General features: G+C 44.4%; 1 protein-coding gene across 3 annotated transcripts in view; it reads left to right on the top strand.

Annotated features, from left to right (window-relative positions):
* Window positions 1–3,770: 3,770 nt before the first annotated feature.
* Window positions 3,771–21,105, top strand: part of LOC140207025 (NACHT, LRR and PYD domains-containing protein 12-like) — a 33,816-nt gene continuing 16,481 nt past the window's right edge. The window contains exons 1-5 of one of the 3 annotated variants that reach the window (XM_072275344.1): window positions 3,771–3,840; window positions 14,357–14,449; window positions 15,973–16,127; window positions 18,168–18,339; window positions 18,439–18,489. In XM_072275344.1, coding sequence (XP_072131445.1) covers window positions 14,389–14,449; window positions 15,973–16,127; window positions 18,168–18,339; window positions 18,439–18,489 — 439 coding nt within the window. In that variant the 5' untranslated portion in view covers window positions 3,771–3,840; window positions 14,357–14,388. Of the gene's footprint in view, window positions 4,860–14,356; window positions 14,450–15,972; window positions 16,128–18,167; window positions 18,340–18,438; window positions 18,490–21,105 lie in introns of those variants that run through there. The other 2 variants (XM_072275343.1, XM_072275345.1) reach the window with 2 other exon arrangements.

Below are 21,105 nucleotides of genomic sequence, written 5' to 3'. Positions count from 1 at the left end.
AGAGCTGAAATGTAGCTACTGTCAATATGAAATACTGTGGAAAATGCAGCATGTGGGTGGGACAGTACGTGAGGGGCGAGCAGCGGAGTCACCGGTTCAGGTGGAAGAACATGTACTCGTCACCTGATCCCGTTTCCCACTGTATTTTACTACAGATTTGCAGAATCTGCGGGGTTTTTTTCAATGTATGTGTAGTTTCATTTTCCGTCCATTCAGACAAGAAAGTGAGATCCAGATCTGTCACGTCCACTCATTGAAGCGCAACCAATGTTTCCCGATGTATGATCTTTTTTTTTAATGAGAGAATTAAGCTTTTTCCAATTATCTGGGCTTCTCAAAATTTTGTAAACTTCTGTTAAGCCTCCCCCTAGAAGTTCCAAAGCAGCAACCCAGGTTGTCTAACATTTTTACACAATTAAAATGGGCTATTGGTTTATCAGTTTTGTATTCTTTTTTTTTATTTTTGCACTACGTACTTAATTTAAATATGCAATATATACATTTACTGCAATTCTTTTTTTTCGATATTGTTATGTATTGCATTGTGGTGCTGCCAAAGAGTCATTTATATGCATTTATCAGAAAATGAAGTTTCTCTCCAGAATTTCCAAAGGAAGACCCTAACTGTCTAATATTTCCACACAATTAAAATGGAGACTGTTTATTTTTGTCATGCTCCGAGGTTCACTGAAAGTCTTGCATTCCGTAAAATCCAGGCAGATCAATACATTACTACAGTATATTGAGGTGAAATCGGGATAATCAATAAAGTGTAACAAATCATTGTGGTTGCAGAGAAAGTGCAGTGCCGGTAAATATGTGGTGCAAGGTCACATCAAGGTACATTGTGAGGTCAGTAGTCCATCTCTTCACACTGGGAACATTCACTTCGCTTATAACAGCAGAATGGAAGCTGTCTGTGAACCTGGTGGTACGTTTCTGTATTTTTTTTTATGTTCGACCCGATGGGAGGGTGAGAAGTGAGAATGTCCAGATCTGTGGGGATCTTTCACTATGATGCCTGCTTTACTGAGGCAGCTGGTAGTACAGACAGAGGCCATGAAGGGGCGACTTGTATCTCTGATGTGTTCAGCTGAGTCCATGGCCAAAAATATCCATTTTAAATTCATCAGTCCACAGGACTTGTTTCCAAAATGCATCAGGCTGTTTAGATGTTCCCTTGCAAACTTCTGACGCCGAATTTTGGCCGCAATAATCAAAGATATGTTTGGAGAAAAAAGGGTGCAGAATTTCATGAAAAGTACACCTTTCCAACTGTTAATCACAGGGGTGGATCGACCATGCTTTGGGCTTGTGTTGCAGCCAGTGGCACGGAGAACATTTCATTGGTAGAGGGAAGAATGGAATCAATTAAATACTAGCAAATTCTGGAAGCAAATATTACACCGTCTGCAAAAAAAAAAGCTGACGATGAAAAGAGAATGGCTTCTACAACAGGATAATGATCCTAAACACACACTTCAAAATCCACAATTGATCACTCAAGAGGCGGAAGCTGAAGGTTTTGCCATGACCTAAATATCATAGAAAATCGGCTGATAAACTTCAAATGAGCAGTGCATGCAAGAGTGGCCCGAGAATCTCACAGAACTAGAAGCCTTTTGCAAGGAAGAATGGGCGAAAATCCCCTAAACAAGGATTGAAAGACTCTTAGCTGGCGACATAAAGTGCTTACAAGCTGTGATACTTGCTAAAGAGAGTATTACTATGTACTGATGATGCAGGGTGTCCAAACTTTTGCTTCGGGCCCTTTTCCTTTTCTGTTATTTTGTAACTGTAAGAGATGGAATTCGAAAAGTAATCTTCCTTAAAATATTAAAGAAATGTGTCATGTTTAATTTCATGCCTTTTGGAAATAAATTTATCTTTTACTCGCTTAGCAATTCACAGTAAAAAAAAAATGACCAGGGTTACGCAAATGTTTTTATGCCACTGTATATCAACAAAGTTTCTTCAAACCATTGTCTTCATTGTGAAGTATTGCCTTCCACCTTTTACCCCATTGAGTTTTTCAGGAACTGTGTTTTGTTATCTAGAGCTACCAGAGGTTTAACTGAATCAAGACGAGGGGGGATAAAAGCCGTCATTACAAGTTTAGTTCAACCGTTACAAAATGGCTGCTGTGTTAATCTTTGTCACAATGTAACTCGTAGCGTATGATGTTGAGTTTGGTATTTCCTTTTTCAGTTATCTTTTGGTGAGCCACTTCCTCCGTTTCCACAGTAACAACCGGCCAGAACTGCAACTAGAGTTGCACAGCTTTATCGCTCTTTGGTCACCTCCCCTCAGCGTAGAGACAGTGGCCACAGGAACAAATGCAACAGAGAGATAGGGAAGAAAGGATACTGTGAGCATTGACTGTATGGAATGTCTTACGCCATGGGCGCAATGAACTAAAAACTAACAAATTGCTGGTTGTGGCGATGGTATTTACACAAATCTGTTGAACAGTTTTGGATGCCCCAAATATTTCTGCAGTTAGTTTATATCTGTGTATTAAATAAAGAGGACATTTTGCTGTTGCAGGAAATTTAAAGCAAGAAGAATGAAATATAGGAAACGCTCGGCAAGTCGGTTGCATGTTGAACAGCCCCAATTGCGAAACTGGGCCTTTCACCATTTCTCCTTTCACAGCTGTAGCTGAGTTCCAAACATTTTATATTTTATAACATTACATTCAAAACATTTTGTTCCTGCTACACTGAGGGAAACATGGCAGCAAACTGAGCTGGGTAAGATCCCATACAGCAGTAAGATTGTGATCAAATGTGCTCAGTTTCGCTGCTGGAGACAAGCTAAAGTGTATCTGCATCCTCTCCCAATCTACCACTGGTGAATCAGCCTGACCACCGACCCAGGCAGAGAGTTATTGGGTTCCAGTTCCATCTCAGGTTATGAATCGGAAATGGCAGGAACGCCACGGCAAATCACCGGCACCAAAGCGTCGCAGGGCTGTGGGTTATCATATTACGATGCAGCCTCTGAGAATATGGGCAGTACATGGGCTTCCGTCCAGGGTGGTTACTATACAGGGGGTGACGACTGAAGACAGACTTAGCGAATGGATGCTTGTGACGAGTTGGATGTGTGTGTCAGTATTGAGACCTCTGTAATTAATTACTTAGGATACTTATTTAATATATGAATATACATTGCATGGTCAGCAAGTTTAATATTAAATTCGGAAGTCTGCTTGAGATTGCAACAGATTACAATGATTTTTTTTTAATATCTTGGTCAGATATGGAGACGGGCTGTGGAATGGCAAATGGTTTTCAACTTGGACAAGTGAGGGATGGTGCACTGTGGACAGTCAAACCATGGTGGGACTGCAATAGTGAATGGCGGGGCACCGGGTATTGTGGAACAGAGCAACATGGGTTACAAGTGTAGGTTTCCTGAAAGTGGACATGAAAGTGCAAAGGTTGGAAAAGAAGTCTTTAATCATGCTGCCCTTCATCAGTTGTGGCACTGAGTTTTGTTTATTTACATTTATATTTTTGCACTACTTATCAGTTGTTTTCGATATTGTTGTTTATTGCACTATGTTGCTGCCGCAAAGGCAACACATTTCATGACATATGCCGGGGATATTGAATCTGATTGTGATATTGCCATGGGAGACCAAACCCATCAGTCATATGAGCCCGTTTAATTCGGAACTGCAGCATCTGCGGGTTTGTTTCTGAGGCCCCGCCCACCGCTCCAAGACGCGAGATCACATTGCGCATGCTCAATCCCGGGCTGGGCGGTGGTTTTCTTTCCGGGAGCCGGCGGACGGATCTCTGTTTGCGGGGCTAGTACATCAATTTTCCAGCGGTGAGTATTGAGGCCGGTCCCGAGCGGGGACGTCTGATGTGTGAGTCCCGTTCACATCTCTGGCGGGATCGATCAGGGTTGTTGGATTCACACACCGAGCCGCCTGAGATGAGCCACCGCTCAGCCCCTGGTGCCTTGGTTCTACAAGCGGGACGAGGCAGTGATGCCGAGACTACACCATCCGTTCAGTTGTAACTGGGGAACTTTACCTACATCACGTGGTCCGGTAGCGGATCCAAACTTCACCTGGATCGATGCCTGGGGTCCACAGTTATTTTACATCATTCTGAGACACAGAGCGGCCATTAGGCCTGCTGTATTTTTGTAGACAGAGAAGGTTAAACAGAGTAATTGGACTTTCGGGACACTAATCCCCGTCTATGTGTAGTTTAATCTTTAGTCCATTCAGGCGACGGTGAAATCCTGATCTGTCATGTCCTCTTGGGGGAATTTCGACTTTCTATCCCATGCTAGGATTTTCCACAATGCGTCCAGTGTTTCCCTATACATGACCCGATTATTATATTTATTTATTTATATGACTATGTTTCATCATATTTTTCATTTATATGGATTTCTCGAAAAATGAAGTTCTCCTCTAGATTTCCCAAAGGAAGTCCCCAGCTGTCTAATATTCCTGCTCAATTAAAATGGGGAAAATCTTTATTTTTGTCATATACCGAGGTTCAGTGAAAACCTTGTGTTCGGCATTATCCGTGCAGGTCAATACATTACTGCAGTACACTGCGGTGAAACAGGGCAAAAGAATAACAGAGTAACAACTCATTATGGTTACAGAGAAAGTGCAATGCATTTGGACATATGGTGCAAGGTCACATCGAGTTACATTGTGAGGTCAGGAGTCCATCTCATCAAATTGGGGAACATTTAGTTTGGTTAAGGATCTGTCCTTGAGCTTGCTGATATGTTTCTGTTTTATTTGATCTCCGACTCGATGGGAGGCGAGAATTGAAAATGTCCAAGGCTGTGGGGATGTTGGCTGTTTTACTGAGGCAGTGGTGAGTACAGACAAAGACCATGAAGGGGAGACTTGTTTCTCTGTTGTGTTCAGCTGTGTCACAGTTCTCTGCTGTTTTCTGTCCAGCATGTATCTCATCAGCTCAATGGTATACATATATCAGCAACGCTTCTTCTAACCGTCGTCTTGATTGTAAATCATTGTCTTCCACCTTTTACCTGGTCGAGTTTTCCAGGAGTCTTTTTTTTATGAGCTGGACCTACAGAGGTTTAACGGAATACAACAGGAGTCAGAGTAAAAGTAGCCATTACAATTTTAGTTTCCCCGTTATAAAATGGCTGCAGTGTTAATCTTTGTCACAATGTAACTCGTAGGGTATGATATTGAGTTTGTTATTTCCTTTTTCAGTTACCGTTGTTGAGCCACTTCCTCCGTTTCCACGGTAACAACTGGCCAGAATTGCAACATATGTTGCAGAATTTTAATCGCTCTTTGGTCACTGCCTCTGAGCATCGAGTCAGTGGCTCAGGAACAAATGCAACAGAATGATAGTGGGAGGAAAGGATGCTGTGAGCATTGGCTCTATGGTTGTGGCTATGGCATTTGCACCAATCTGTTGAACAGTTCGGCAGGGGGGCATTAGGTTCCAGTTCCACCTTAGTTTATGAATGGGAAATGGCAGGATCACCACGGCAAATCGCCGGCACCAAAGCATCGCAGGGTTGTGTGTTATTATATTGGGAAGGAGTCTGTCAGAATATGGAATGGGCTGTATAGGGGCATCCGTCCACTTGGTAACTATATAGGTGTTTATTGGAAACTTCTCAGTCTGCAGTGAATCTGCAGATCTGTGCGATTGTACATTAGTTGTGGGGAAATCACCGACTACATCACCCATATCACCCAGTGGGATGTCATATCTGTACAGCGGGATCGATGACAGGAAGAAGAGGGTGATGACTGAAGATAGATTTAGCGAATGGAGGCTTGTGACGAGTGGGATGTGAGTGTTAGTGTTGAGACCTCTGTAATCCATTATTCAGGGCATTTTCTTGAATATGAATGTGCATGACATGGTCAGCAAGTTTCATACTAAATTCGGGAGTCTGCTTGATATTGCAACAGGTTACAATGATTTTTAAGGAGATCTTGATCAGTTATAGAGATGGGATGTGGAATGGCAAATGGTTTTCAACTTGAACAAGTGACGGATGTTGCATTTTGGACAGTGTGACCATGGTGGGACTGAAGTAGTGAATGGCGCGACAACCTGGGAGTACAAGTGTACGGCTTTCTGAAAGTGGACGTGCAAGTGTAAAGTTTGGCAAAGAAGGCTTTAACCATGCTGACCTTCATCAGTTGTGGCATTGAGTTTTGGGTTATGGGCATTATATTGTAGTTGTATAAATTGTTGGTGAGGCTACAGCGAGTATCATATACAGTTTTGTTCACCCTGTTATAGGAAAGAGATTAACTAGCTGGAGAGCGTATTGAAGAGATTGGTGAAGATGCTGACTGGACTACAGGGCCGGGTGAAAGGGAGGGATTGACCAAGCTGGATCTTTATTCCACGGAGCACAGGAGAATGAGTGTGACATTGTAGAAGTTTATAAAATCAGGAAGGAGCATAGATAATGTGGCTGGTCGTTGTGTATTCCCCAAGATTCAAGATTCAGGTTGTTTAATGTCACTCCAGTGTACAAGTGAAAGGGAAAACAAAACACACCGGATCTGACGCAGGAACAAAGCACAAAAACACAGAAAGATAAAAACCACAATTATAAAAACACTCAATACATATGATAGCTTAAAGCATTGATCGCATGTCCATGAAATGATGATAGGCAGAGGGGTATCTGGACATAGGATGACTGACAGGCAATCTTAAAATAGTGGTGATGGGGGTGTGGAGGAGTGAGTTAGTGGGTGGAGGTGTTGATTTGCCTTACTGCTTGAGAAAATAACAATTTTTGGGTGTACTGGTCCTGGAGGTGATGCCATGTAGCCTCTTCGCTGATGGGAGTGGGAAAAAATAGTCCATGGGCAAGAATGGGTGGGAACCTTCATGCCGTTGCCGACCCCTTTCCCTCATGCACTATACATAGAGATCTCTTTGCAGCCTCCCCAGAAAGTCGAGATGTTGGGGAGCGAGCTTTCCTGATTCTGTGAATTGTGTTCTGGGACCATGAGGTTTGAGATGCGCATGCCCAGGAGTTTGAAACTGCTTCCAGTTTCCACAGCTATGCTGCTAATGTAAAGATGTTTGCCAGTGGTGCAAGTTCTCCTGAAGTTGATAACAATCTCCTTTGTCTTGCTGACATTGAAGAAGAGGTTATTTGTATGGCACCAAGCCTTGAACTCTTTTCTCTTTATGCCATCTAATTGATATTAGTGTTGGACCTCTCCATTGTCGTGACAACGGCGAACTTGACCATGTGATTACCCGGGTATTTGGCCGTGCAGTCCTGTGTGAGCAGATTGTACAGCAATGGGCTCAGCACACAGTCTGTTTTGAGGATGATCTGGAGGGAGGAGCAGTTGTATATCCTGACTGTCTGAATCCGTTTTGGTTAGCAATTCCCACAGCCAGTTGCAAAGTGGTGTGTTTAGACGGAGAAGTAGGAATATGTTCACCAAGGTCTAGACATGTGTGCACGCTGCGGGTGTAGTTGGTCTGACATGTTTTTGGTCCGGAAACCGTACAGTGGTAGCATCTTGACAGAGACCTTGCGTCAGCTGTTATTAGAGAAAGTGGCTGCTCACCTTGGGGTGTTGGGGGGGTGAGCTTTCGTGGCTGACTTATTCTGTGTGCCTGGAGCTATTGTTTAAAACGTCGGGGGCGGGGGGAGGTCACTGGCACAGTCAACACCGTTTTTTTCCTAAAGTAGTCTTGAAGTCCAGTCAAATATGCCAAGGTTTGTTCCCCGGGGTCGGAGAGTCCAAACCGAAAGGGCACAGATACAAAAAAGCTGAGAGACCGGAGAGACCTGAGAAGTAATCTCAATACACAGAACTAGTGTGTATATGGAATGAGCTGTTCAGTGTCTGCATCGTTGGATATCTACCTCACCGTGTCTGGAAATATCCGCTCACTGTCGCCTATATGTGAAAACTCACTGTCGCCTGTATGTGAACAGTTGTATTTTAAAGAAACACTCAAGATGCTGGAGACCTGAAATGTTTGAAGCCATTCTGACACAGGTTGGAGTTGAAGCTTAACATTGTTCCTCTCTCCACAGATATTCTTTATGTGTTGAGTGTTTCTTGTATTTACAGTTTTTTTTTTAGAACATTACATTGGAATGATCCTGGGAAATGGACTTGTGTAGTAGGCTCAATTTAAATTTGTTCTATTACAGCACAGAAACCGGGATTTCGGCCCATCTAGTCTGTGCCATTCTTTGCCTTGATCCATCCACGTGCACCCAGACCATAGCCATCAATACCTCCCTCATCCATGTACCCATACAAACTACTCTTAAACGCTGCAAATGAACCTGCATTTATTGCTTCTGCTGGGAGCTGGTTCGCATTCACATCACCCTCTCGAGTGAAATAGTTCCCTCTCAGACTCCTCTTAAATATTTCAATTTTCACCATAAGTCCACGACCTCACCCAACCAGAGGGTCAAAAGCCATATGCATTCACCCTATTTATACCACCATATGATCATATAACTCCAGCATGGGTTACCAAACCTTTTTTTATGCCATGGACCATTACCATTAACCGAGCGATCCTAGGATCTTTCCTCATTCTCCTGCGCTCCAGGAATAAGCTTTCTAACCTGTTCAACCTACCCTGTAACACCGTCCCTTCAATACCAGCAATATCTGTGTCTGCCAGGGCTCCTGCATCCTCTACAGTAGACTGCCACAAGGTCCAAGGGACACATTGTAAGGCCTTGGGGAATTGTCTATCCTAATTCACCTCAAGACGACAAGGTCCTGTTGTGTAATCCGTATACAATCCATGACTTGATTAACTTCCCACATTTCTATATTTGTCTCCCAAGTAAACATAGGCAGAGAGAATTCATTGAAAATCTCCCCCATCTCTTTCAGCTCCATGCCTAGATGAGCACACTGATCATCAGGAGATTTTTTGTGAAGGTTTGCAGGGAAGTAAGGAAGCCACAGGTTTTCTCAATAAATCATCCTGCCTCCAAATTGTCTATTATTCGTGGGAATGTGCTCATTACAGTTGTTGTTTACAAAAATTCTGGAATGAAAAATTGTATCTATGAGGATCATTTGGTGTCTCTGGACATGTTCTCGATAGAGGGATGGTGATTTCCGGATCAGGAAACTCAATGAAATCCTGAGCTCTGGATAGAGTGGATGAGGACAAAATGTTTTTAAAAGTAGGGGAGTCTCGGGTCTGAGATCACAATCTCAATCTATACAGTTGTATCTGGGGACCTTCCCTTCGATCCTGCTGTCCAGTAGCAGGATCTGAATTTCACCTGTATTAATGCCCGGGGTTGACCGTAGCTGCATGTCATTTGCAAACACAAGAATATGATGGAATGTTTAACCACTTAATTGAACAAAGAACGAAACGTCATGGTTATCACCACAATGCATTGTGCGATGTCTCTTATAAATATCCCAGAGTTGACATTTGGAACAGACAGGCCGCACCCAAAAATGATCTTTGATTTTGGACCAGCTTCTGCTGGAAGTTCTGTAGAAAATGAACTACCAACAAATTTTCTTGATGTACTTCGAGGCAGGGTTGAAACAATCAGTGAAATTTTAAATTGATTGAGTGTTCGGTATTCATCTTTGTTATAAGGAAACTCAGAGCATGTGAGGTTGAGTCTGTTATTTATTTTTTTCATTTAGTTTTGCTGAGCCACTTCCTCCATCAGGGTAACAGCTCACCAGAGCTGCAAGAAGTGTTGAACATTTTTATCGCTCTCTGATCACTGCCCCTCAGCAGAGAGACTGACCTCCGGCGCGGCTGTGGATGTGAGGATATCTTGAGCATATGGAGTATATGATGTCTGCGTTGGAATGGAGAGATAACTAATAAATGTAGGGATTACATTCATACAACTCTGTTCCGAATGTCGCAAGCATCTTGCAATCAGTCAACAATTCTGCATCATGTACTGCATCTTTTTTTCTTGTACTGAAATTGCAATGTTTTATTTGCAATTTTATATCAAGACATTTTGTTCCTCTTACACCACGGGAAATACGATGGGCAATTGCGCTGCTCCAGATCCCACTCAACAGTAAGAAAATGAACGCATGTGCTCAATTTATCTTGTGGAGATAAGTTAAAATGTATCTCCCCACCCGCTGGTAACCTACGGCCCGGGATTCCTGGCTTATTAAGGTATCATCAGGTTCCAGATCTATTGTGGGATGGAGGGGAGTGTAAGTTTTGGAACTGGGAATAGCCGAGACACTCAAGAATTTAACCGACACTAGGAGTCCTGGCATGGGGACTCCAGCAATATAGAACTGGCAGTGGTTCGGCTCCAGCCCAGGTTTGTGCTTCGACAGATGGGGTAAATGTTTCTACTTGTGCAATGAAGCAGAAGTCTCTGGTCCGGTGGCTGGATATTGGTGGTAGTGAAATAACTGACTACACCTACCAGTGTGAGATATGGTGAAGATGTACTAGAGGGGCCGAGTGGCCTGCTCCTGTTTCTGTTCTCTGTGAGTTTAAAGATAAGACATAAACAGACATTGCTTGGGTCTGCAGGATGTCCCAGTGGGTGTTGTAAGGACCGGTGCTTGGAGCCCAGTTGTTTCCAAACTGTGGCAACAATTTTGTAAGTAATGCTGAGGATTGATAAGGCACTGGTGAGGCCTCACCTTGAGTATTGTGAACAGTTCTGGGCTTCTTATGTAAGAAAAGATTCGCTGACAATGGAGAGAGTTCAGAGAATGATCACAAGTATGAATCAGGGAATGAAAGGGTAATCATATAAACAAAGGTTAGTGGTTGTGCGTCTATGCTCGCTGAAAATTAAAGGGATGAGGGGGAAATCTCATTGAAACCTTTTGAATGTTGAAAGACCATTCTAGGTCAAGGGCAAAGTCTAGGACAAGAAGGCACAGCTTCAAGATAGAGGGGCGTCCATTCAAAAGAGAGATGCAGAGAAATTTCTTTATCCAGAGGGTGGTTAATTTTTGGAATATGGTACCACAGGCAGATGTGGAGGCCAAGTCTTTGTGTGTATTTAAGACAGAGATTGATAGATTCCACATTGGACATGGCATCAGAGGTTACGGGAAGAAGACCTGGGAATGGGGCTGAGGAGGGAAAAAAGGATCAGCCATGATTAAATGTCAGAGAGGGCCCGATGGGCCAAATGGCCTATTTCTGCTCCTATATCTAATGGTCTTACCTTTATTATTGTTATATACCAAAGTTCAGTGAAAATCTTGTATTGCAGATCATCTATTCAGATCAACACATTACAACTGTACATTGGGGTGATATAAGGTAACAGTGTAACTGGGCTTGGAGGTTAGTTGTTCTCAAAATGTGTCAACAATTTGTCTGAGGGACAAATTCAACATTTCCAAGTCATTGACAGAAAATGTATATTTATCTATTATAAATTATGTAAAATTTGTATTTCCAGATTATTAATGACACAGAATCGCATAATTTGTGTTCCGTGTGTTATCTGAATGTACTTGCCTGTGATGCTGTTGCAAGTCAGTGTTCCTCTGTACCTGTACCTTCCCATACTTGCGCAGTTGGTAGTAAGTTCAGCAGAATCTGTGAAATCTCAGTGAGATTTGATTCATGATGATCATCTTGGCATCTCGTAAGTAAAATGTTAAAAATATAGAACACAGAAATCTACAGTACCTATCTAAGAGTCTCTTAAAAGACCCTATTGTATCCGCCTCTACCACTGTCGCTGGCAGTGCATTCCATGCACTACCAATCTCTGTGTGAAAAAACTATCACTGACATCTCCTTTCTACCTACTTCCAAGCAGCTTAAAACTTTGCCCCCTATTTCGACCCTGGGCAAAAGCCTCTGGCTATCCGCACGACCAATGACTCTCATCTTATACAACTCATCAGGTCACCTCCTGTCCTCCGTCGGTCGAAGGAGAAAAGGCCAGGTTCACTCAACCTATTCTCATAAGACATGCTCCCCAATCGAGGCTGCATCCTGGTATATCTCCTCTGCACTCTCTCTATAGCACTCAATCCCATGGTGATGAATGCCAACACACTATAATAACAACGTCAACCTGTGCAGCAGCTTCCAGTGTTCTATCGACCCGGACCCCGAGATCTCTCTCATCCTCCACAATGTCAGGAGTCTTGCCATTAATATTATATTCTGACTTCAAATTTGACCTACCAAAATTAACCAATTCATATATATTTGGATTGAACTCCATATGCCACTTCTGCCTCCTACCGATGTCGCGCTGTAACCTCTGACAACTCTCCAGAATATTCACAACACCCCCATCTTTTGTGTCATCAGCAAACTTGCCAACGCACCCTTCTACTTCCTCAGCCACGTCATTTATAAAAATCACGAAGAGCAGGGGTCCCAGAACTGATCCCTCCGGAACACCCCAGGTCACCATCCTCCATGCAGTATACGAACCGTCTACAACCACCCTTTATCCTCTGTGGGCAAGCTAATTCTTGATCCAGAAAGCAATGTCTCCTTGGATCCCATTCATCATTACTTTCTGAATGAGCTTGGCATGGGGAACTTTATCAAATGCCTTACTGAAATCCATATACACTATATCCACTGCTCTACCTTCATCAATGTGTTTTGTTGCATCCTCAAACAATTGTCAGGTTCGTAAACCATGGCCTGCCCTTAACATAACCGTGCTGACCATCCCTTATCAGATTATGTTTCTTCAAATGCCCATGAATCCTGCCTCTCATGATCTTTTCCAACAACTTGCCTACTACTGAAGTAAGACTCATTGGTCTATAATTTCCTTGGTTATCTCCACTCCCTTTCTTGAACAAGGGAACAACATTCTGAACTTCCAAACATCCTATTGATGATGCAAGGATCATCGTGAGTGTCTTAGCAATCTCCTCTCTCGCTTCCCACAGTAAAAGTCTCGGCGACTTTTCTAACTTAATACCTTTCAAAAGACCCAGCACGTCCTCTTTCTTAACACTCAAGCGGTTCAGTCCTCTGTAAGCCATTCCCACAAGTGCCAAGATCCTTTCCACTGGTGAATACGGAAGCAAAATTTTTTAGATGATCGGCAGATTGAGAACCATCTGCTGAGAATATAGCCGTGTAATCTAACCAAATCAAGTTGCCGTTGCTGGCGGTCCCACCGATTTGTTATAGTTGCATGATGTCCCTCAGCTCCAATAATGATTGTTACGAATGTCGGTGATATGCATTCGATCCCTTATTAGCAATCAGCAAACATACAATCTTGAGGCTTTGAAACTGAAGTGTACCGAAGTGTAAGTTCTGCATATTTGAGTGGATAATAATGGAGGTATGACATCCGTCAGTACCCAGCTATGTACTGCACAGAACAACGCACAAATATGTACCTGATTCCCTTCGCGTTTACCACACCCCTGCTGATGCGACTTGTTATATAAAAAAAATCATAAATACGCCACACAGAATACAATGGAGATAGAGAACAGATACATGTCTCCTACACACAGGCTCAGCTCTGATAGAGTCTCCCACCTAAAATATTAATAGTCTGTCTATTTTTTTTTGAATAATACTAGCATTTTGTCATATTTATGTTAAAGATTGTTATTGTCATCTTGATTTTTTTGGATGTATGGCGGGTCTACATTGTAATTAACAGGGTGCCATGTAATTGTCTGATAATAGCCAGGTGATATGCTCAAAGTAATCTTGACCGCAGTTTAAGTGCTAATAACGGTTGTAAAGTCCGGCTGGAGATACTATGGTGGTTCAGGACAAGATGTCGTGACGCTGTGGGTGAATTTGCATTATTCAGGATGTCAGAGTGTTTCTATGTAGACTCAATCCATAATATTGCCATAGGTATCAATGCCAGGCGACGTTAAACTGAAAGGAGACGGTGAGAGTCAGGTGTGACTGAGAAATCTGTATAATTCAGTGACGAGAGGAATACATGTCCCATTGGTCAGCAGAAATGCTTCACCCCACACTGTTGTAACACTTGTCCATTACACACTATAGCGCCACCAATGGTAGGAGGACCAAATCAGTGGGTGCTGTCTGCTCAACCTGCCTTGCCATTCCATTGACACATCGCTCCCGGTCCAGAAAAACAAGATTGCTACCAAAAAGGGAACTGCCTGCAATATAGCCAGTAGATACCCTGGAGAATCTCGGCCCAGTGTACAATCCATGCATAGGGCAGGAATGGGTATTGCGTGACTGTGGAAGGATGGGCGCAGGTGGATCAGACCATATCAGGGCTTCAGTGGACAGGCCCATGATGTTTAGAAGTGTTTGCCTCAGTTGAAAATCAAGACAGTGTTCTCCTTTAAACCCCAATGAATGTTTGACCCTCCTGTTATTTTTATTTTTTTTTATTACAGAGCAGCAAAAACTTATCACACCCGTCCTAAAGATGGGTCAAGGTGCGAGCAATGAAGAAGTTCCAGTGACGTCAACATCGGGAAAGGGCACGGGTATGTTGGTGAATTATTTTAATTTATGAATACTCTGCAGATTCTGCGTCTGGGTTTAATTCATATATTTGTGAAAACTGAGCAGAGAGATAAGAGAGAGTTAACATCTCTGGGGAAACACAGTCACACATGGAAGGAATACATGTACCGTCTGCTCCTGCTCCTCGAACAGATTGTGATGCACATGAACATAGCGAGTTATTCCAGAAGACAAGACATTCTGCAGATGCTGAAGGTTTTGGGCAACAAGAAGACACACAAAATATTGGTGAACTCAGCAGGTCAGGCAGCATCCATGGAGAGGAATAGCATATGACGTTTTGAATCAGGACCACAAGGAATAGAAAGTAATGTGGCAATAACTAGAATATCTGTTCCCTCATTTGCAGTCCGATGAAGGGCCTTGGCCCGAAACGATGATTGTTTATTCTCATCCATCGATCCTGCCCGACATGCTGAGTACCTCCAGCATTTTGTGAGATATCCCAGAGGTTTACTGAGGAAGCGGTTGACCAGGCAGGCAGACAGTAACCTAGAGCAAAGCGGTGCTGTTGGGCAGTACCAGGAGAGTGAGGGTGATGGGTTACTACATTGTCAGAAATAAGTAGAGTCCTTTCCAAACAGGGAGGTATATTCCCGGGGACACGAAAGAGCAGCCTTTCACAGATGGAACTATACCCCTGGCGCCCCCCCCCACCTCCCGGCCCAAGCCCGATCCTTCCCCGACATCTATATAGATTAGATTAAGAGCACACTCAGTCCTCTTTTTATTGCCATTTAGAAATGCATACATGCATTAAGAAATGATACAATATTTCTCCAGAGTGATATCACAGAAAACAGGACAAACCAAAGACTAAGAACGACAGAACCACATAATTATAACATATAGTTACAGCAGTGCAAAGCAATACCATACTTTGATGAAGAACAAACCATGGACACGGTAAATAAAGTCTCAAAAGTCTCCGAGTCCCCGATAGCAGGCGGCAAAAGGGAGAAACTCCCTGCCATAAACCTCCAGGCACGGTCAACTTGCCGGTGACTTGGAAGCAGCCGACCACAGCCGACACTGAGTCCATCCGTCCGAACACTTCGAACTTCTGACCAGCCTCTCAGATGCAGCCTCGCGAGCGCACCCTCTGCCTAGCGCCTTCGACCTCTCCCGGGTCGCTGAAACACGCAAAGCCGAGGCTTTCGGGGCCTTTTGCTCCGGAGATTCCTCATACCACATAGTAGCAGCGGCCATGAAGCGGGCATTTCAGAAGGTTTCCAGATGTTCCTCCGTGCTTCACGTCTTTCTCCAAAAAATCAAAATTGTGCACGGTCCACTACTTGACAGATAGCAGACATCACCACCGAAGTGACCGCGCGCGCTGCCGTCGAGCCACCCTCTGCTCCTCCTCCTATATATATTGGTCTGTGTTTGGCGATCTTTAGGTTGCAGAGAGAAAGTTACTAACCAACGCGGAGTCAGTAATTTCTTTAATGCTCCTCATTTTCCTTCACACGTCCGATCTCAGTGATTACCGAGCTCCTGGCAGGTTGGGACGATTTCCAGCTGCTGCAGTTGACGGACTTCTACCGGGACAGGCTGCAGCAGGCGATGGAAGGAGGGGTGCACGGAATGAGCCTGGCGTTAACGTTCGAGAATCAGTTCAGCGGAGAGGAACATCGGGTGAGTGGGAGGGAGGATATTGTACATACAATCACAAACCTGTGAATCTGAACCAGTGATAGAAAGCGGTGAAAAAACCCTGCGAATGGTGGGAGCTGCTCGATGTTCAGAGTGAGTGAGAAGTAACAGATCTGTGGGCTTACAGTAGAAAACGTCGGTTTTTACAGTAGGTAGGTCGCATCCGGAGTTTCTCCGATTAGCGGACGATTTCCCTCCACGCCTCTCTGAGGTAGTGGGGGAACCGCGTACGAGGCAAGTTACACAGTAGTTTGCCATTGCCTTCTGCCGGGTGAGTTTCCAAAGAGATCACCAGCTCGTAACCCAGCACGGATGGAAAGCGTGCAGGGGTGCCGGTTGGATTCGAACTCGGGACCTTTTATCCCGAAGTCCGACGCTGATGCCATTACGCCACCGGCATTATGACAGGAAATTTCAGTCTGGGAAGAATGTACAGCGTGACAACAGGATGTCAGTGAGAACTGGGACATCATCAGTGAATGCCACAGAAGCTCTATTGTGTTCTGTTCTGGGTGGAGATAATTCTGATACAATCCGTAACTGCAAACAGTGTGGATTGGGGAGTGCTACCATTCTGTAATGTGTAATCACTGAATAAACTTCCACTAGAAAAGACAAAGGAAAAGCATTGGGTGTCAAAGGAACACTCACAATGCGCTGGAGGAACTCAGCAGGTCAGTCAACATCAGTTGAAAATATTAGTCGATGTTTCGGGCCGAAATCCTTCGTCAGGACTGAAGGAAGAACTTTGGGGAGGGTTTGAAGAATGCTTCTAGTTGAAAAAAAACAGTAATTTTAAAGACAAAGGGATGGGGGAGGGGAAGCAGGGAGGTGATTGGCAGGAGAACAATGCGAAGTAGTAGAAGGAGGTGGAACTATGAGGGAGGGGATGTGAAATAGAGATGGAGGAAGGGAGGGGGAGGGAATTACTGGAATTTGGAGAATTCTATGTTCATACCAAGGGGCTGGAGACTACCTAGACGGTTATGAGGTGCTGCTCCTCCAACCTGAGTTTAGTCTCTTCATGGCAGTAGAGGAGGCCATGTATGGGCATATCTGAATGGGAATGGGAAGCAGAGTCGAAGTGGGTGGCTACCGGGAGATCCTGTCTGTTGTGGCGGACGGAGTGGAGGTACTCGACGAAGCGGTCCCCCAATCTGCGTCGGGTTTCACCGATGTAGAGCAGGCCGCCCCGGGAGTACCGGATGCAATAGATGACCCCAACAGCTTCGTAAGTGAAGTGTTGCCTCGACTGGAAGGACTGCCTGGGGCCCTGAATGGTGGCAAGAGAGGAGGTGTAGGGATAGGTGTAGCACTTACGCTTACAGGGATAAGTGCCGAGTGGGAGATCCGTGGGTATGGACGTGCTGATAAGCGAGTCGCGGAGGGATCGATCCCTGCGGAAAGCGGAGAGGGGTGGAGAGGGAAAGATGTGCTCAGCTGTGGGGTCCTGTTGAAGGTGGCAGAAGTTGCGGAGGATAATGTGCTGGATCCAGAGGTAGGCGAGGACAAGGGGAACTCTGTCCCTGTTGTGGTGTCGGGAAGATGGGGTGAGGGCCGAAGTGCGGGAAATGGAGGAGATGCGGGTGAGGGCATCAATCGGTAATCCGCTGTCATGCTGGCAGTGAAGGAATGAAGATGAATCACATCATCTTTTCTGCAACTTCTTTGAGACTACTCACTCTGTTATAAAATCCCTTCTGACTTCTTTCTTCCTCTGTGATCGTTATTTTCTAATTTCTGTTTTACACAGTCAAATACGGTAGGGAATTATTTATGCATTTGGAGCCACGTCAATGAAGCGGTCACAGACCAGCCAGGATCTCATTGACTGGTGGACCAGGTTCACGGTGAACGTCCCTTCGTGTGCTCTGCACTCAGAATGTACAGTCCATGTCCAGACAGGATCAGCACCCGTCCGGGTGACTGCTCAGTGTGATCCCATTACAGAGCACATCATTTACTTCTCATTCTCTGTGTGAATCTGTCAGTCCCCAATATGTTCACTGTTATTCTTCACAGAAAATCTCTGATCTCGCTGACAAGGGAGAGCGGGCGGACAGTTCTAAACTCCTCCTGAGCATGGTGATGGAGAAAGGCTCCCGCGCCCGGAGGGTGATGTGGGAAACCTTCGTGAAAATGCGGATTGGTGTCCCAAAGTTGGACAGGATACTGAACGAAATACAGGAACGTGGTGAGATAATATCACAGATAAACTTATTTTTGGATTTAAGCACTATCCACTTCATAATTTTACACATTTCAATTCCTCAAATTGTTTAAATCCGAACAGGTTGTGTTCCGGTCCATCGACTCGTCCCCAAGATTCCCAGAGAGCTGAAAGGTAAGCATAGATCCAGCTGTTTCCACCAAATGTTAGTATTGTGTAGACACATATCGTTATTGAGCTACGGAGATTTGACCGGGTAAATGTTGGCTCCATAACACAATGCACATTAAGATGCATGGGAACTGTTTGATGGAGGGAGAGTTTTCACAGGACAGTATGAAGAACAACTCAGAGAGCTGGGGAGATTTCTGAAAGGGATCACACCTCTTTGGGTCCTGGAACGACAGATACTTCCACCGGGGTCAGAATGGAGAAGAGGACGATCTGGAAGAGTGAAATTCTCCGAAATCTCTTCACTCCGAAAAGTGAAATCCTTCCAAGAAAGCCATCCAACCCTGGAACAGCCCTCATCCTGTATCACTTTTTCTAATTTCCTCAGATAGTAGAGGTCATTATTTTTTATTTTTAGAATCCGTAGTCCATTGTAGTTCTCGTCACGGAATAACAATGACAGCATTGATTTAATGAGAAATCAGGTAACACCTCAACTAGTCTGCTCAACCACAAAACAGCAAATGAATCCCACTCTGTTCACATCTCCACCCTCCTAGTGCAAACACTGCGACAGTTATCCGGTTTAATTTCCCACTCAATAATCCTGGGGAGTCCATCAGGAGGCAGTGTTATTGAGTCTGAGATGGGGGACAAGATCCTCAGCTCAGTCCACAGAAGCTGAAATTCATATGTGTTGGTGCTGTGTGATGGACACTGTGGTGGTAATTAGGACAGAGAAACTAAGAATGTGCGATTGCGGCAATTTGCCTGCTAACTTATTCTTCACTGTTCTTCATGTTGTTTGCCAAGGGAACAGGGATGATAGTGAAATTCCCACACCCATTTCTGAATAGGAAATATATTCTCTTCCTGATTATTGAAGAAAATCATTTCTACAATTGTCACATTCTCTAAAGTAACTATTTCAACAATCAATGTTTTCCTACGTTCCCTATCTCACCCAAGTACATTGAATGGAGAGCCCACACTCTCCTAGCAGGGTCCTGACAGACCGTGAGACCCCATATGCTCTCAGCGGTGTCCTGAGCCTGTGAGACCCCACCCATCCGTGACAGGGTCTCGACACACTGTGAGACCCCACACAACCCTTACAGGGTCCTGACACACTGTAAAGCCCCACACACCCCTAGCAGGTTCCTGACACCCTGTGAGACCCCACACACTTCTGTCATGGTCCTGATACCCTGTGAGGCGCCACACATCTCTGGCAGTGCCCGACACACTGTGAGACCCCGCACACCCCCGACAGAGTCAATACACACTATAAGGCCCCACACACCCGTGACGTGGTCCTGACACACTGTGAGACCCCACACACCCCTGATAGGGTCACTAAACTCTGTAAGGCCCCACACACCCCTGGCAGGTTCCTGCCACCCTGTGAGGTCCTCACGCCCCTGCAGGTTCCTGACAAACCATGAGACCCCACACAACGCGACAGGGTCCTGACACACTGTGAGACCCCACAAATCCCTCACAGAGCCTTTGACACGTTGTGAGAATCCACACACCCGTGACAGGGTCCTGACACACTGTGAGACCCCACAAATCCCTGACAGAGCCGTTGACATACTGTGAGACCCTACACATCTCTGCGAGTGTCCTGACGTGCTGAGATCTTGCACACTCTTGACAGGCCCTTCGAACTCTGTGAAATCCTGGACACTCTTGACAGAGTCCTAACATACTTTCACACGTCCTTTCAAAAGTTTGTGTTCAGCTGTAGTGTAGCTGCAATGAACTGCTCCCACACTTCATCCAGACCCTGCCTTACATTGACATCTGCCTTTCCTTAATTCAGGACCTTAATACTCAGGGTATCTCCATCCCTTTCCATAACTGAGACAGATGGTCTTTATGTCCAGAATACTTTCCCACTGACAGTCCAAACACTTGCCCAGCTACATTATCCCCTGCCTAGTGGGGTCGAAGGAAGATACAGATTAGACTAATAACTAAATAACTAATTACTAAATGTGTGCAAGATAGTTCTTTGCAGCAATACATAGATGCACCAACTAGAGAAGGGGCAGTGTTAGATTTTCCTGTTAAGGAATGAGGTAGGGCAGGTGAGGGAGGTATGTGTTGGGGAGCACTTCGGGTCCAGTAATCACAATACCATTAGTTTCAATATAATTATGGAGAAGGATAGGACTGGACCCAGGGTTGAGATTTTTGATTGGATAAAGCTAACTTTGAGGAGATGCAGAAGGATTTAGAAGGAGTGGATTGGGACAATTTGTTTCATGGGAAAGATGTAATAGAGAAACGGAGGTCATTTAAAGATGAAATTTTGAGGGTACAGGATCTTTATGTTCCTGTTAGGTTGAAAGGAAAAGTTAAACGTTTGAGTAAGCCATCGTTTTCAATGGATATTGGAAGCTTTGTTCGAAAAAGAGAGGGATCTACAATAAATATAGGCTGCTTGGAGTAAATACGGTGCTGGGGGAATATAAAGAATGTAAAAAGAATCTTAAGAAAAAAAATAGAAAAGCTAAAAGAAGATATGAGGTTGCTTTGCCAAGTAAGGTGAAAATAAATCCCAAGGGTTTCTACCGTTATATTAACAGCAAAAGGATAGTGAGGAATAAAATT

Source organism: Mobula birostris, chromosome 13, assembly GCF_030028105.1.
Source record: "Mobula birostris isolate sMobBir1 chromosome 13, sMobBir1.hap1, whole genome shotgun sequence".
Classification (NCBI taxonomy): Eukaryota; Metazoa; Chordata; class Chondrichthyes; order Myliobatiformes; family Myliobatidae; genus Mobula; species Mobula birostris.
Note: the sequence above shows the minus strand (reverse complement) of the source record. Positions and strands in the feature narration are given on the sequence as shown.